The following is a 12,789-nucleotide window of genomic DNA, read 5'->3' on the forward strand; positions in this document are numbered from 1 at the left end:
TTACAATAGTGTAATTACATTACACTACACTACACCCTGAAAGTCAATGCCAAGAAAGTTAATGTAACATTGTAAATGTATAGGAGACCTGAGAAAGCTATATTTTTTCCTGGAAATCAAAATAACATTCAAAATTAATAGCAAGATAAATCTAGGTGTTTAGCTTCAAATTAAAGTCTCACTTCAGGATACATTAGATGAGCTACTGTAATGGACAAAGAGATTGCATACACTCCTAGAGGCCATGAAAACTAACTTTAGGCATCAACTCAACCACATTAAAGAAATGAAGGAACATATTTATAGACCAAAATAACCAAAATCATGAGATACTGGAGACTTATGTGTGAAAATATAATATGAATATGATGAAAATATAAATATAAATACATTACTATAACCAAAGCCCAGATAATACCAAATCGTAAGTCCCTGTCATTATCATAAAATACAAAGCCAGCAATTGATATTTCATTTGTAATTGGCAGGAAGTTTTTAACTTAATCTAGGCTTACTTTTCACCATTTTCATGCAGCACTGACTGCTTAGATTTTGTATCAGTAATGCTTTCTTACTCGTAACGATTTGTAACCAGTGAAACATTCTGAGGCATTCTGAGACCTACTGTATTTAGCATTTCTGCATGCTAAACTTCTGTAGCAAACGCGTTAGCAAAGAAAACAGAGTCCAGACTCAATAACTCATATACTGTACGTTTATTTTTTGTTACTGATGGGCAGTTGGGAATGACTTACGAAAATTTAGAAAGAGGTTATTCACCACAGCAAAATACGCTATACAGGAAATCACAATTTCCCTGAGAGTAGAGAAAGAAATGTCTGGCTGGTCTTTCTGGATCAAGAGGTCAAATGTGTTTTTATGTACAGTGTGTAAAAAGTGTCTCATAAAATTATGTTTCACAATTAAACATAAAACATCTATTAAGTAGAAAAATATTATAACAAAATGTAAACTTACAGTTTTTTGCTTTCAATCCACTGAATGCCTTTTGATGATACTGTTAATATTATGTATGCAATATAGCTATGTATAGCCAGCCAATTCTCGAGGTTTAAAAAGGCATTCCTCAAGGATATCTTTACACCTTGTGGTTGATTAAAAATTTACAAGAAAGCCTGTATCACTTGCAAAAAAAATTCTTTGATTATGGTACTGAAAAACATTCAAGAATCCAAGTACTAAATGACATGTAATAAGAAAAATATATGTTCTGAAATTAGTACGTAATGGACTACGGGCTTGTATATGTGAAATGGCATTTAAAAATAAAAGAAAAAATATACATTTTATATGATTGAAATAATTGGATTTATAGCTAAATAACAAATATAATTCTCTTAATTTGTAACTGTCTTTGTGCTGAAATGCTAAACTTCTTTTGTGTTGTAAAGAGCTGCTGTATAAATTCAATTTATTCTTGCAGCAAATTTAATTAAATGGTATTAAGTCCTGAAACCACAGACAGGGATGAAATTGTGAATTGGTTCAGTTCCCTTTCGTCTTCAGTTTCTTCAGAAAGTCCATCACTAAGCTGTGTGTTTGAGGTCTTCACAACAAGTTTATGAAGCACTTCAAAATTACACCGGCCAAACATCACACATTTTCTTTTTCTTCATGGGGCTTGTGTTATAATCCTAGTCTTTTTGCTAAAAAACAAAACAAAAGGTTAGTTTTGTAACCGAAACGCGTCTCCAAACCAAAAAGCATTTCCAATGAAATAATAAAGATATTTCAAATATTTAATGTTAATGCAACCATTAAAATGAAAACACAATTCCATTATGGGCAGCACGGTGAGACAGTGGGAAAAACTAAGATTGCTGCAGGAAGAGGTGTTAGTGGGGCCAGCAGGGGGCACTCACCCTGAGGTCTATGTGGGTCCTAATGCCCCAGTATAATAATAATAATAATAATAATAATAATAATAATAATAATAATAATAATAATTGCTTACACTTATATAGCGCTTTTCTGGATACTCCACTCAAAGCGCTTTTACAGGTAATGGGGACTCCCCTCCACCACCACCAATGTGCAGCATCCACCTGGATGATGCGACGGCAGCCATAGTGCGCCAGAACGCTCACCACACATCAGCTATCAGTGGGGAGGAGAGCAGAGTAATGTAGCCAATTCATAGAGGGGGATTATTAGGAGGCCATGATTGGTAAGGGCCAATGGGAAATTTGTGCTGCCATTTGAATTTAAATATACCTAATTACTTTGTTAAATACCTCATATGTTTGTAGTACTAAATCAGTTGGGGTTAGTCATATTATTTAAAAAATTGTAAAAAGGTATAGTATCTACAGTATATTTCAATTAAACATTTTAAATATAATCAAACATTATTTGAACACTGTATTCATTCTTTCTGACACATTAAATTGACTTTTTACATAACATTAAAAGATGAGTAACGATCTAAGTTAATAAAATTAATTGAAAGTATGTACGCACTCAAAAGGGGAAGAGAATTGCAGCTTCTCTGTAACAGAGTGTCCATACCATACAACTACTGTATATACTATTTATTACTAGATATACTGTATCTACAATATACATTTTTAACATTTTAAGACTTTTGTTTTTGTATTTTCTGTGTATGTAAACTTTAAATAATTCAGAATAATGAAGATAAGTAAATGTGAAGGTGAAATTTAATATTTCAGATCTATATTGTGTATGTAACTGTACAACAAATTTTAAATTGGTACAAAAAGAAAAAAAAGTCCATAAGAAAGGAGGTCATTTGTGTCATCTTGCTTATTTGCAATTTAATTTATGGGCTCCCAGGTGCCACAAACACTTGCTCAGAGCACATAAGAGAGATCAAGAGGGACCTGAATGGGGAAGCAAAATCAGAAAAGGAGATGAGTAAGTCTGTTGAGTGTCAGTAACAAGCTACAGATCCACAGATCAATAAGGTGCAAGCAGCCAAATGAGAACAATGAGTCATATGGCCTCCTCTCATGTAACCTTCTTATGTCCTTAAGACAGATTCCAGTGGCAGCTAAACTGCACAAAAGCATCAGAAGGTACACTCTGTTCTTTGAAAAAAAAAACTGAGCCTGGCAACAACCTTTCTCTTCAGTGTGAACTGAACTGGGTGAAAAACTACAAAACTACATAACAAATCAAGATGTATAACACTACAGTTAATGGCTACTGTAGTGCTGTTTTTTAGTAAAACAAATTGTTAGATATTTTAGTTTTTAATTTGCTAGCACAGTGTGGACCATGTTTTAAAGCAAATAAAGGGTTTATCATTATGGTTGCTAGGGTATATGTACTTCACTTTGAAGTATTCACTAAATGTGCTTGTTGAAGTACATTGTAAGCAAGATTTGGCCTTTTCCTTTCTGGGTTGCTGTAGGATGATCCTATTATACAAACAATATAGAACAAACAAATCAGTCTTGATGAAAATATGATTTCTTCAGTTCTGTATATCAATCAATCTTTGTAACTTTCATTTTGTTACTTAAACCAAGATGGCTTCCAGGCACAGAGGATCGCAAAGCAACATAAAAAACACCACATTGTTCACTGGGGTAAGTACTGTATACTACATCATAATAATGACTGAAGCATAAACTGACTCTCTAATGCAGCCTTACCTTCCTCCATGTCTTTCTCACAGACAACACTGTTGATTTCATCACAGAAGAAATCATTCCAGTAGCCATCATGAATCAGGCCAGCACAATCTTCCCCTTTCTCATGACCATGGCTCCAGTTGTCTGGTTGTCCTGTTTTCCAGTTTCTGAAACCACAGAAGGGGTGATAATTAAGGCACATGTCAAAGTATTGTTACAATGATCATAAAAGCTAATGTTTTTAGAGCCTACAAACAATGAGTAGGAGCCAAGATGTTTACTGAGCTGTACAGTAGGTGGTCTGAGATAAGATCAAAAGGATCCTTCTGGTTTACTAGTTAATTAACTCCCTGCCAAACCATTAAAGTCCTCATCGGTCAAGAGACAGGATAAAAGACTGGCAGAGAAAGAGAGAACAGAAGAAGAATGGAAGAAGAGAAGAAGAAGAGAATCAAGGAAACAGGGTGAGGAGTGTGCCAGGTGAGAGGACCTTGTTCTGATCAATCTTAAAGACCAGATTCTAGCTACAGTAAGTAATCCATCCATCCATCCATCCATCCATCATCCATACATCCATCACTCAGGATCCCAACCATCCCGGCCACAAACTGTTCTCCCCTCTACCTTCTGGCAAGCGGTACTGCACTGTTAAAGCAAGGACCACTATCTCAAGAACAGCTTCTATCCCACTGCAGTGCGCATCCTATATAACAGCTAACTGAGACTCAGACTCAAGTGCACTCTTTTTACATAGTCTATCCTTTTTTTTCTCGGTCTCACTACTACATATTTATTGTTCCCCAAAATATTTATTTCTCCTGTTGTCCACATTGTGTAGTGTTGTCTGTTGTACTGTGTGTGTCCCGAGAGATCAGCGCGATTAAGAATTCCAATGTACAGTACGTGTACATATGGCAATAAACTACTCTACTACTCTACTTGTTAAATTGAGCATGTGGTCCTTTATTTTAGGATTTTCTTATATGTGGCAATTCAGGCTAACTCCAAGTTGGTGATACCTTTTTAGAATGGAGGATAGATTCCCATTCATGTTTGGAGCATCCTGCTCTGTTTTTCTGTTTTATTAATCCCCTTGTTCCTAGACTGTTGACGACACTCTTAATCATTTAGCAAGAAGTTAATAACAACAAATATAAAGGGATAACTTGCTTAATATTTTGATGTTTGGCATTAACTCTCCTGGATGAGGCAATTACAGCCTCAAGGCTGACAAAACCCCGTCTCACGTGAGGAATGAACCAGATCGGTAGGTTGGGGGGAGTTTACCAACAGTTCCTCATTTTCCCCTGTATTTTCTATGGTCATGGGGTTTGTATGCAAGCCTAGACGATAAAAACGCACAACTGTCAATTTTAAAATGGGTGTGCATTGTAGTTGTCTACATACCATTACCCAAGCAATTATAAATATCAGGATGGTATTTATATGGCAAAGCATTTATAAAGTACACAAACAGCAGAACCACTGTGCATTCCTGTAATACTCACGTGAAAGATGGCTGGGTACCATCCCACCACTTCCATGTGTTTTCTTCCTCTTTGTCAGTCAGGCCTATCCAGAAGTGGCCCTTGCCTACAATTTGCTTTTTTAACCAATGCTTCAGAATAAAATAAAGAAAAACAAACCTGAATTAAAATGATAGATTTGATATAACTGCAATTCCCTGTCTACACGAATACTTCATACCAATTATTGTAGTAACTGGAGGTTTTGATTGGCCTTATTTTCTGAGGAGCAGCCACAGGTTGATGCACTGTCACTTTACTCACTGAGAATACTGTTAGTGCAATGCCACAGATTCAGAAATAACAAACAATGGTGCTTTTCAGTCCAGGAGGTTAAAAGCTCCAAATTAAAACCATCCAAAAGCTAAACATTTCTTCTGGTCTCCCAGAGACACAGACAGTGGTTAAGCTGTCAAATCTAAACACAGACAAAACAAGACAATGACTTTCTGCCAATGCTGAATCAGCTACTGCTGACTGTTACAGTATTGTATTTTGTTTGAGATGAATGGGCATCCATGAATAGGTCAAGACAAATTAGAAACAATTAATTCATGAGTCTTACTAATTAAATTGGATTTGGATTTGAATTAAATTGGAAACTAGTCTGAAAAATGTTGAATGTTGACCTCATATTAAGTAGCAAATCAAATTCTAAGAATTAAAATTCCTTTCTCAAAAATACCAGGTAAATGTAGACTGCATTCAAGAGAGGGTTTACTGTTTCCAGTAGATGATTAAAGGTTAGATACAGGTAATTCTGCTCAGAGCAGTGGCTTCACAATGATAAAAGTAACTCTAGTAGATTTACGTCTGAGTTAAAGACTTTCATACCTTGCACCTCATAGATATTTGGCTTTAGATAAGTTATGGTTTGGTAAAATGAAGAGTGTAGGAAGAGCTACACAGAAACTCAGGAATGTACTTCACCTGCTCCTCCTGATCATTAATAATAACCATGGCAGAAGGCATCTCTTCACAGTGTCTTTTGGCTTCTTCAAAATTAAATCTTTCTGTGGAAAAGTAGTAGCACTTGTCTCTGAAGTTGTTCCATAGTGGAGGGCATCCTGGAAAAAAGAACCTTTTTTAATCATTAAAAAGATTAAGCATCTTCCATGAACATCCCAGATATGATATGATCCATGTGGCCTGGTTTATCTTTACAAATTAAGTGATAATAATTTTAAAAGAAAACCTAAAGGTAGCAGTATTCTTTTTTATTTTTTAGTGATGAAGGTTCTGCGTAAATTGGATATTTATTTTTCAAGTTCTTGACATGAAATATTTTTCTGCACTAGCAGTGGCCAATGTGAAACCAATACATGGTGTAAAAATTGAAGTGCATCTGGCATGGGATGGTGAATAGTGTTTTTATCAAGCACATCTGATGAGCAGTGCTGCGAGTTTTGTTGGAACATGTAAAGTAAAAATAAAATTCATTATGCTGGATGAATTCAGCCCATGGAGACAAAGCCGAAAAAAAGAAAGAGGGTTGATTATTGATTTAAAAAAAACATTCAGTGAGAAACTTTACACTGCATGCATCAGGGATGACTACATCCTTCCCAAATGGTCCCAGTAATATCTTGTGTAAGAGACAAGACATACCCTGTGATTTAGCTACAGAAGTGGAGGTCTCGCTGTGCAGTGAAACAGGCTCCACAGGACTCTCGGGTCTGCCAGGAAGTCCTGGAGGTCCAGGGGGACCAGGTGGCCCAACAGGGCCCACTGGCCCTCGAGCCCCTGGTACTCCAGTTGGCCCAACTGGCCCTCGTACCCCTGGTGGCCCCTGTACCCCTTGGGGTCCTGGCAGCCCATCTCTGCCTGGGGGTCCCTGTATGCCTGGGTCACCCTTCGCTCCTGGAGCACCAGCTCGCCCTCCAGAACCCCTGGAGCCTTTAGAACCGGGACTTCCCCGAGAGCCCGGCTGGCCTTTAAACCCTGGGACTCCCGGTGGACCTGGAGAGCCCTTCTCTCCCCGTGGGCCTGGCAGTCCTTGTGCCCCTTTGTCTCCTTTCTCTCCTTTCTGTCCAGGTTGCCCAGCGGGACCCTGAGGTCCTTTGTCTCCCCGCGGACCCCTAGGACCTGGAGGGCCTGGAATAGACAAGCAAAACTTTCAAGTCCAGCTCAGAGGAAGCAATGCTGATCATTTTAAATGAAAATGTTCTGGGGTGCTGCCATTTTTCGGTGCATTCTTTGCCCACAGTATAGAAGGCATCTGTGAAGTGCAATGTCTTCTAAATTAATAATTTTTTTAACCTTTAGGTAACTTTAAACTAAAATGCGGGAGAAGGACATCAGCTTGTCTAGATCACTAGGTTGCTCATCCGTGACCTGTCAACAACATGGCTAGGTAGCTGGCTCCAGACTCCTACAACCCTTCTGCAGAAAAGTGCAACCTGCTTTAAAAGAGAGCAAGTAGCTAGCTCTAGGGTGGTTATTACTATTTTACAAGTGCTCATAGTGCTTTTAATAGCCTGTTAATATAGTGTTTATTACAATTCTCATGGATGTCAATACTAAAATGTTATCTCAAAACCTCTTGACAGGCTGAACAGCATGTCCCACCAAATATAAATGTGTGCCAGTAAAATTAGTCCATTTTTTTTCTTTTACAAATTATTTTACACGCAGTGATAAATTTAAGGAGATTCCAAACTGCAGTCTAAAATAATAAATGAAAATCTTATATTGCACTTCTGGGTCAGACAGCTAGAAACCAATCAAGCCCTGCAAATGAGCTAGGAAATTTCATTAGAGTGAGAAGATAGAAACCAAAGTTATTCCATGTTGAAAAGTAGAAAAGATATAGTAAAACCACTGTTTTGGCTGTGGAGCTTTTTTTAGAGAGTTTTTACTGTAGGTATGCATTCTAGCCGTCTTCAGGTCTCTTATACACCTGAAGAAAACGTCATAGTCAAAACATCATTTCTTTCTACCTTTTAATATGGAATAAAAGTTGACTTGTTCCTTTGTAGCTCGCACTCTGACACAACTCCCCACTTGAACCTCTGATTGCATATGTACACTTAATGATTAAACAAGCTATAGTACAATATTCTAAATCACTACACATCTGATAAAAAAACTAAATCAAATACATTTTGTTATCTTCTCCGCAGGTTAAAGCAGTACTAATGACAAATAAAGCAACATTTTTTATTTCTGTTTTGAGTTAATCGTTTTATCTAATATTTACAATAGTAAAACAATATGAAAGAAATAATAATATAGTGAAAATAATTAGACTTATTTTCTCCATTTTACTCTCTTCTGTACATATAACTTTGCATTGCACGGCATGGGTGACAATGTCACAGCCCAGAGTTAAAACAGTGACATTTTGTCTGCCCTACAGTGATATCTGTAGGACTCAACAGTACTCCACATCAGGGCTTTAACTCTTAAGACACTCGAATATTTACTGTGTTTTACAGAAACAGAAGAACTGGAACTTCACTAAAACGCTATACAAAAATCACAACTTTAATACTGAGGTGCTCAGAACGTGGGTAAAGAGCAACAGATCAACATGATTCCTGAACTGAACTTGATTAAACTGCCTTTACCTTGAAGGATGGTGAAGTTAGTGATAAGCTGAGAATGCTTGGAGTCCACAAGCTTCATCTCTTCCATAACCATTGATAGATTGTTCACCTCTTTATCCAGACGGGCCCGCAGCTCGTCCTGTTGCGTCCTGAGAGTAGTGGTATCCACACGCACATCTGCCAGTGTACTGTTCAGGTTAAGCAGATAGTCTGAATGCCGGCCAATGGTCTCTGTGCACGTCCGCAAGTCATTAAGGTTGGTGTTAATAGCTCTGAGGAGTTGGGTGGTGATGCTGATGTTGCCGGTGACGCGGTCAATGTCCTGCTCTGTGCTGTCCATACGTAGTTCAAAGGTGTCAAACTTTGATGAAGTCATGTTATCATGGTCTCTCTGGTGGTCCATAAGCTCCCGCAGGCTCTGGTCATGACTTTCAGCCAAGACCGTGGTGTTCTGGATCTGGCTGCTGAGGGCTGCCAGCTGAGAGCCCATGTCCTCCAAGGAATCATTGTTCGCTTTGGCCAAGGCTGAGTTGTTAGTGGCCACAGCCTGCAAATTCTGTACCTTCTCCTTCAGCCACTCGGCATCCGTCTTGGTCTGCCGCACGGTCTGCTGCAGGTTCTGGAAATCGTTCTTGATCTTCTGAATGGCTTGGCTGGTATCATCCACTGACTTCTGCAAAAGACTGACGAGATTCCTCTGCTGTGCCTGTGTGATGTTCAGGCTGTTTATATTCACTACTGTGATGCTCTGATCCCTCACCTGGTTCTGGAGGTCAGTCTGGAGGCGAGAGGTGTCCTCCTGCAGGCTAGAGATGTAGCTGCTGTAAGTAAGCAGCGTGCGGTTGACATTTTTGATCATGTTGGAGTTGCTGTCAAGCAGGCCCTGTAAGGAGCTGTGGCTAGTTTGTATGGACTGTCCAGCATCCTGCAGCTTGTCAAGTGCTACTTTGTTTTTAGTGGCCTTTTCAGCAATGTCACTGAGCTGCTTTTGAAGTGTCTGAAAGTTAGACTTAAAGGCCAGGATCTCACTGCTGGTGTTCTCTGTTTTCTGCCCAGTCTGGTCATCTGAAAAAAAGCAACAAATTGTGATTTTTTATAAATTATTAAACAATAGCAAGGGCAGCACAGTGGTGCAGTGGTGGCACTAATGCCCTGGTTTCAATTCCCGACCTGAGGAGTGGGGTTTGTATGTTTCACATGGGTTTCCTCCAGGAGCTCCTGTTTCCTCCCATATTCCAAAGACATACTGGTAGGTTAATTGGCTTTTGTGAAAACTGGCCTGGGTGTGAGTATGTGCATGTTTTTATGCCTACATGATCCCCACAATGTACTGGCACCCTGTCCAGGGTATACCCCGCCTTGCATCTGCTGCTTCCCTGTGACCCTGAATTAGACGAAGCAGTTAGAAAATAGTTGGATGGACATAAAATAGCTTTAGAAGAAAGTTGCTTGATTATACTGTTATTGTTGTGACCATCTACGAAATCCTGAGCTACAGTCAGCCATCACCTGAACAGTAAAATAAGAAGTTTATCAAGTCATAAATATCATGACATTCGTGTTACAGTACATACAACAGCACTAAATTATGATAAATTACAATCATATTACAATTATGTGATAAAATAATAAAGCGATAAAATGTGATACTTTGCCAATAAATTACAGAACAGATAACTTATACAGCTTCAAAAACAGGAGTAAAAAAATATACTGTTTATTTTAGACATGTAGGTATATTTACTTCACAACGTGAACGTGAAAATTTGTGAATTTTCAGAAATAATCACTTTATAAAATTTCTCCAAATCTCCTGATTCAGGAAAAAATAAAGGAAAGACTATTATTTCTTAAGGGTTAACATTACAGAAAAGTGAGCACTAAATTACCTATTTTTGAAACTTACCAAGTTTCTTCAAGTCAGTCTCTACAGCTGTGATCTTTCCCCCATAAGACTGCAAGCCCTCTGTGACATTGTCCATCTTCTGGACCACTAGGAAACCCAAACAAAAAAGAGAAGAATCATTGTGTAACACCTGCAAATTGGTCTGTTTACCAATTACGTATTTATTTTACCTGTTTTGTTTTCTGTGTGACCAGTAAATGTTCAAGGTAGGATGATAAGTAGTGTACATTAAGGCTAAGAATGGCTTTTATGGCCTATTGCTATTGCATGAAGAGAGCTCTGTACACTTCAGGGTTAAAGAGTGATGCTTGAAAAGTAGGAAGTGAGTAATTAATCATGCTTTATATAACACAAAATCAAAATGACAAGAGAACATCTTAAATGAAAAATAAATCTTGCTTATATAACCTAATATATAACCTAAAGGTGGCTTTTAAGAAAAACTGATACCATTTCAACCAAATCCAATCCTACAAGACATTCTGCAAACAAAAATCCAAGAATATATAAGTGTATACATACATATTCAGTATCTGAGATATCAAATAAGAAAGCCAACAAATTTGCACAGGGTCGAAAGTCTCTTAGTAAACTAGGTGTCTGCTTTTTCCAATTCAAACCACTAGGCAGCAGTAGTGCTTATTTTTTTCTTCTGGTAGTGAAATGTTTTTACAGCCACCTACAGTATTTGTCTTTGAACATATTTTAACATGAAAAAAATAAAAAGAATTAACATCATTTCAACAAAGAGCAAATTACAGAGCAAATTTCCAGCCCAGGTAAAAATATATATGAATTTATATTTATGATATTTTTGAAAGAGTCAGAGTGAACTACCAATAAATATGTTTGCATGCGTATGCAGAAACTGAAAACCACCAGCAGATTCCAGATCTCTCATTTCTCATTTCTTCTATTGTGAGAAATGTATATTCTCTTTTCCAATACCAAAAATCGTAGACTACCTTTGACCCCTCCCTTTCCTTATCACATCATACTTTTACCCTAATAAGCTTTCGCCATCTATTTCTAAAAAACACCTACAGGATGCCTTTCCAATAACGTGCTCCACTCGGCTCTTCGGTCAAGCCCATTTTCTTTCTTGACTTGGTCACCAAAACAACTCTCTCAGCTGGCCTCTCTACACCAACAATTCACCCTCTCCAGCTCATCCTAAATTATCATCCTAAAAATCTGCATTGCTTCACCCTTCCAATACCTGTTGTTCTGACTCTTCACTGCAGATTTCTACTCAAAACTCTTTTTACATTAATTGACATCCATTGCCACTGCTCCGTTCATTGCTCTGCCTGTGCTCTGTGCCATCACAGACAGGTCCTCACCCTCTTCACATCACCATGCCCCTTGCATTTCTAGAATCACCAAGACTTAAGCATCTCTAAACACCTCCTAATGCCTCTACAAGATTCTACATTTAGATTGTATGATATATGATTGTATCAGTTCTGGATTGATCTTTTTAAGTTAATGTAGACTGTTGTTTTCAAACCTTTTATTTTATTATTAATAATTCTATAACTTTTTTTATTCATTATGAGAAACCATTGTATGGTTCCTGCATCCATCATACCATTCTGTGAACTTTTACACTGCTAATATTTTTTGACTGTTTTGCATGTAAATTGCCCATGTCTTTTCTATTATGTAATTTATTGAACTTACTACTAGCTGAAAATCTACAAATTAAATTCTGCTTCATTCTACCTTCCTTTCTGTGTATTTATCTTGTCTTATCTATCTATTTCTTGTTTTCTATTAGGTTATTTCTATAAAGGACAGTAAATCCTCAAAAGAAAGGTATATAGAGAGAACAACAATGATTTGTGGTTTCTGATCTCTGAGAAGCTCCCAAAATTCTAAAATAACTTTTTCTTAACATACAGTATGCAACAGCAGCAGCCTTTCCTGTATATGAGATTCATTCCATATGTGCCTGCATGTTTTATTCTACCTGATATTTTAAGTCATTCATCATTTCCCTTTGAAGATCAACTTACACAAAGCTGTCCAGCCTTTTAGCTCTTCTGAGCAAAATACAAGTGCTGAATTCAAAATATAATTTCAGTTGTTTTTTTTTCGGCGAGAAGCAATACAGGCAGCATGATCTCATTGTTTGACAGAGACATCGCCGCTGGTTCTGCTGCTCTGTAGTTGCCAGGTCACTATTG

General features: G+C 37.7%; 1 protein-coding gene across 4 annotated transcripts in view; it reads right to left on the minus strand.

Moving 5' to 3' along the window:
- Positions 1-693: 693 nt before the first annotated feature.
- The window catches only part of colec12 (collectin sub-family member 12), a 79,406-nt gene continuing 67,310 nt past the window's right edge, over positions 694-12,789 (minus strand). The window contains exons 4-10 of one of the 4 annotated variants that reach the window (XM_088643421.1): positions 10,601-10,694; positions 8,716-9,759; positions 6,755-7,240; positions 6,077-6,213; positions 5,129-5,238; positions 3,642-3,787; positions 694-1,667 (exon numbers count right to left, since the gene is read on the minus strand). In XM_088643421.1, the coding sequence (XP_088499547.1) occupies positions 1,648-1,667; positions 3,642-3,787; positions 5,129-5,238; positions 6,077-6,213; positions 6,755-7,240; positions 8,716-9,759; positions 10,601-10,694 (2,037 nt within the window). In that variant the 3' untranslated portion in view covers positions 694-1,647. Of the gene's footprint in view, positions 1,668-2,221; positions 2,865-3,641; positions 3,788-5,124; positions 5,239-6,076; positions 6,214-6,754; positions 7,241-8,715; positions 9,760-10,600; positions 10,695-12,789 lie in introns of those variants that run through there. The other 3 variants (XM_088643422.1, XM_088643423.1, XM_088643424.1) reach the window with 3 other exon arrangements.

Source organism: Lepisosteus platostomus, chromosome 8 (genome assembly GCF_059453375.1).
Source record: "Lepisosteus platostomus isolate fLepPlt1 chromosome 8, fLepPlt1.hap1, whole genome shotgun sequence".
Lineage (NCBI taxonomy): Eukaryota > Metazoa > Chordata > Actinopteri > Semionotiformes > Lepisosteidae > Lepisosteus > Lepisosteus platostomus.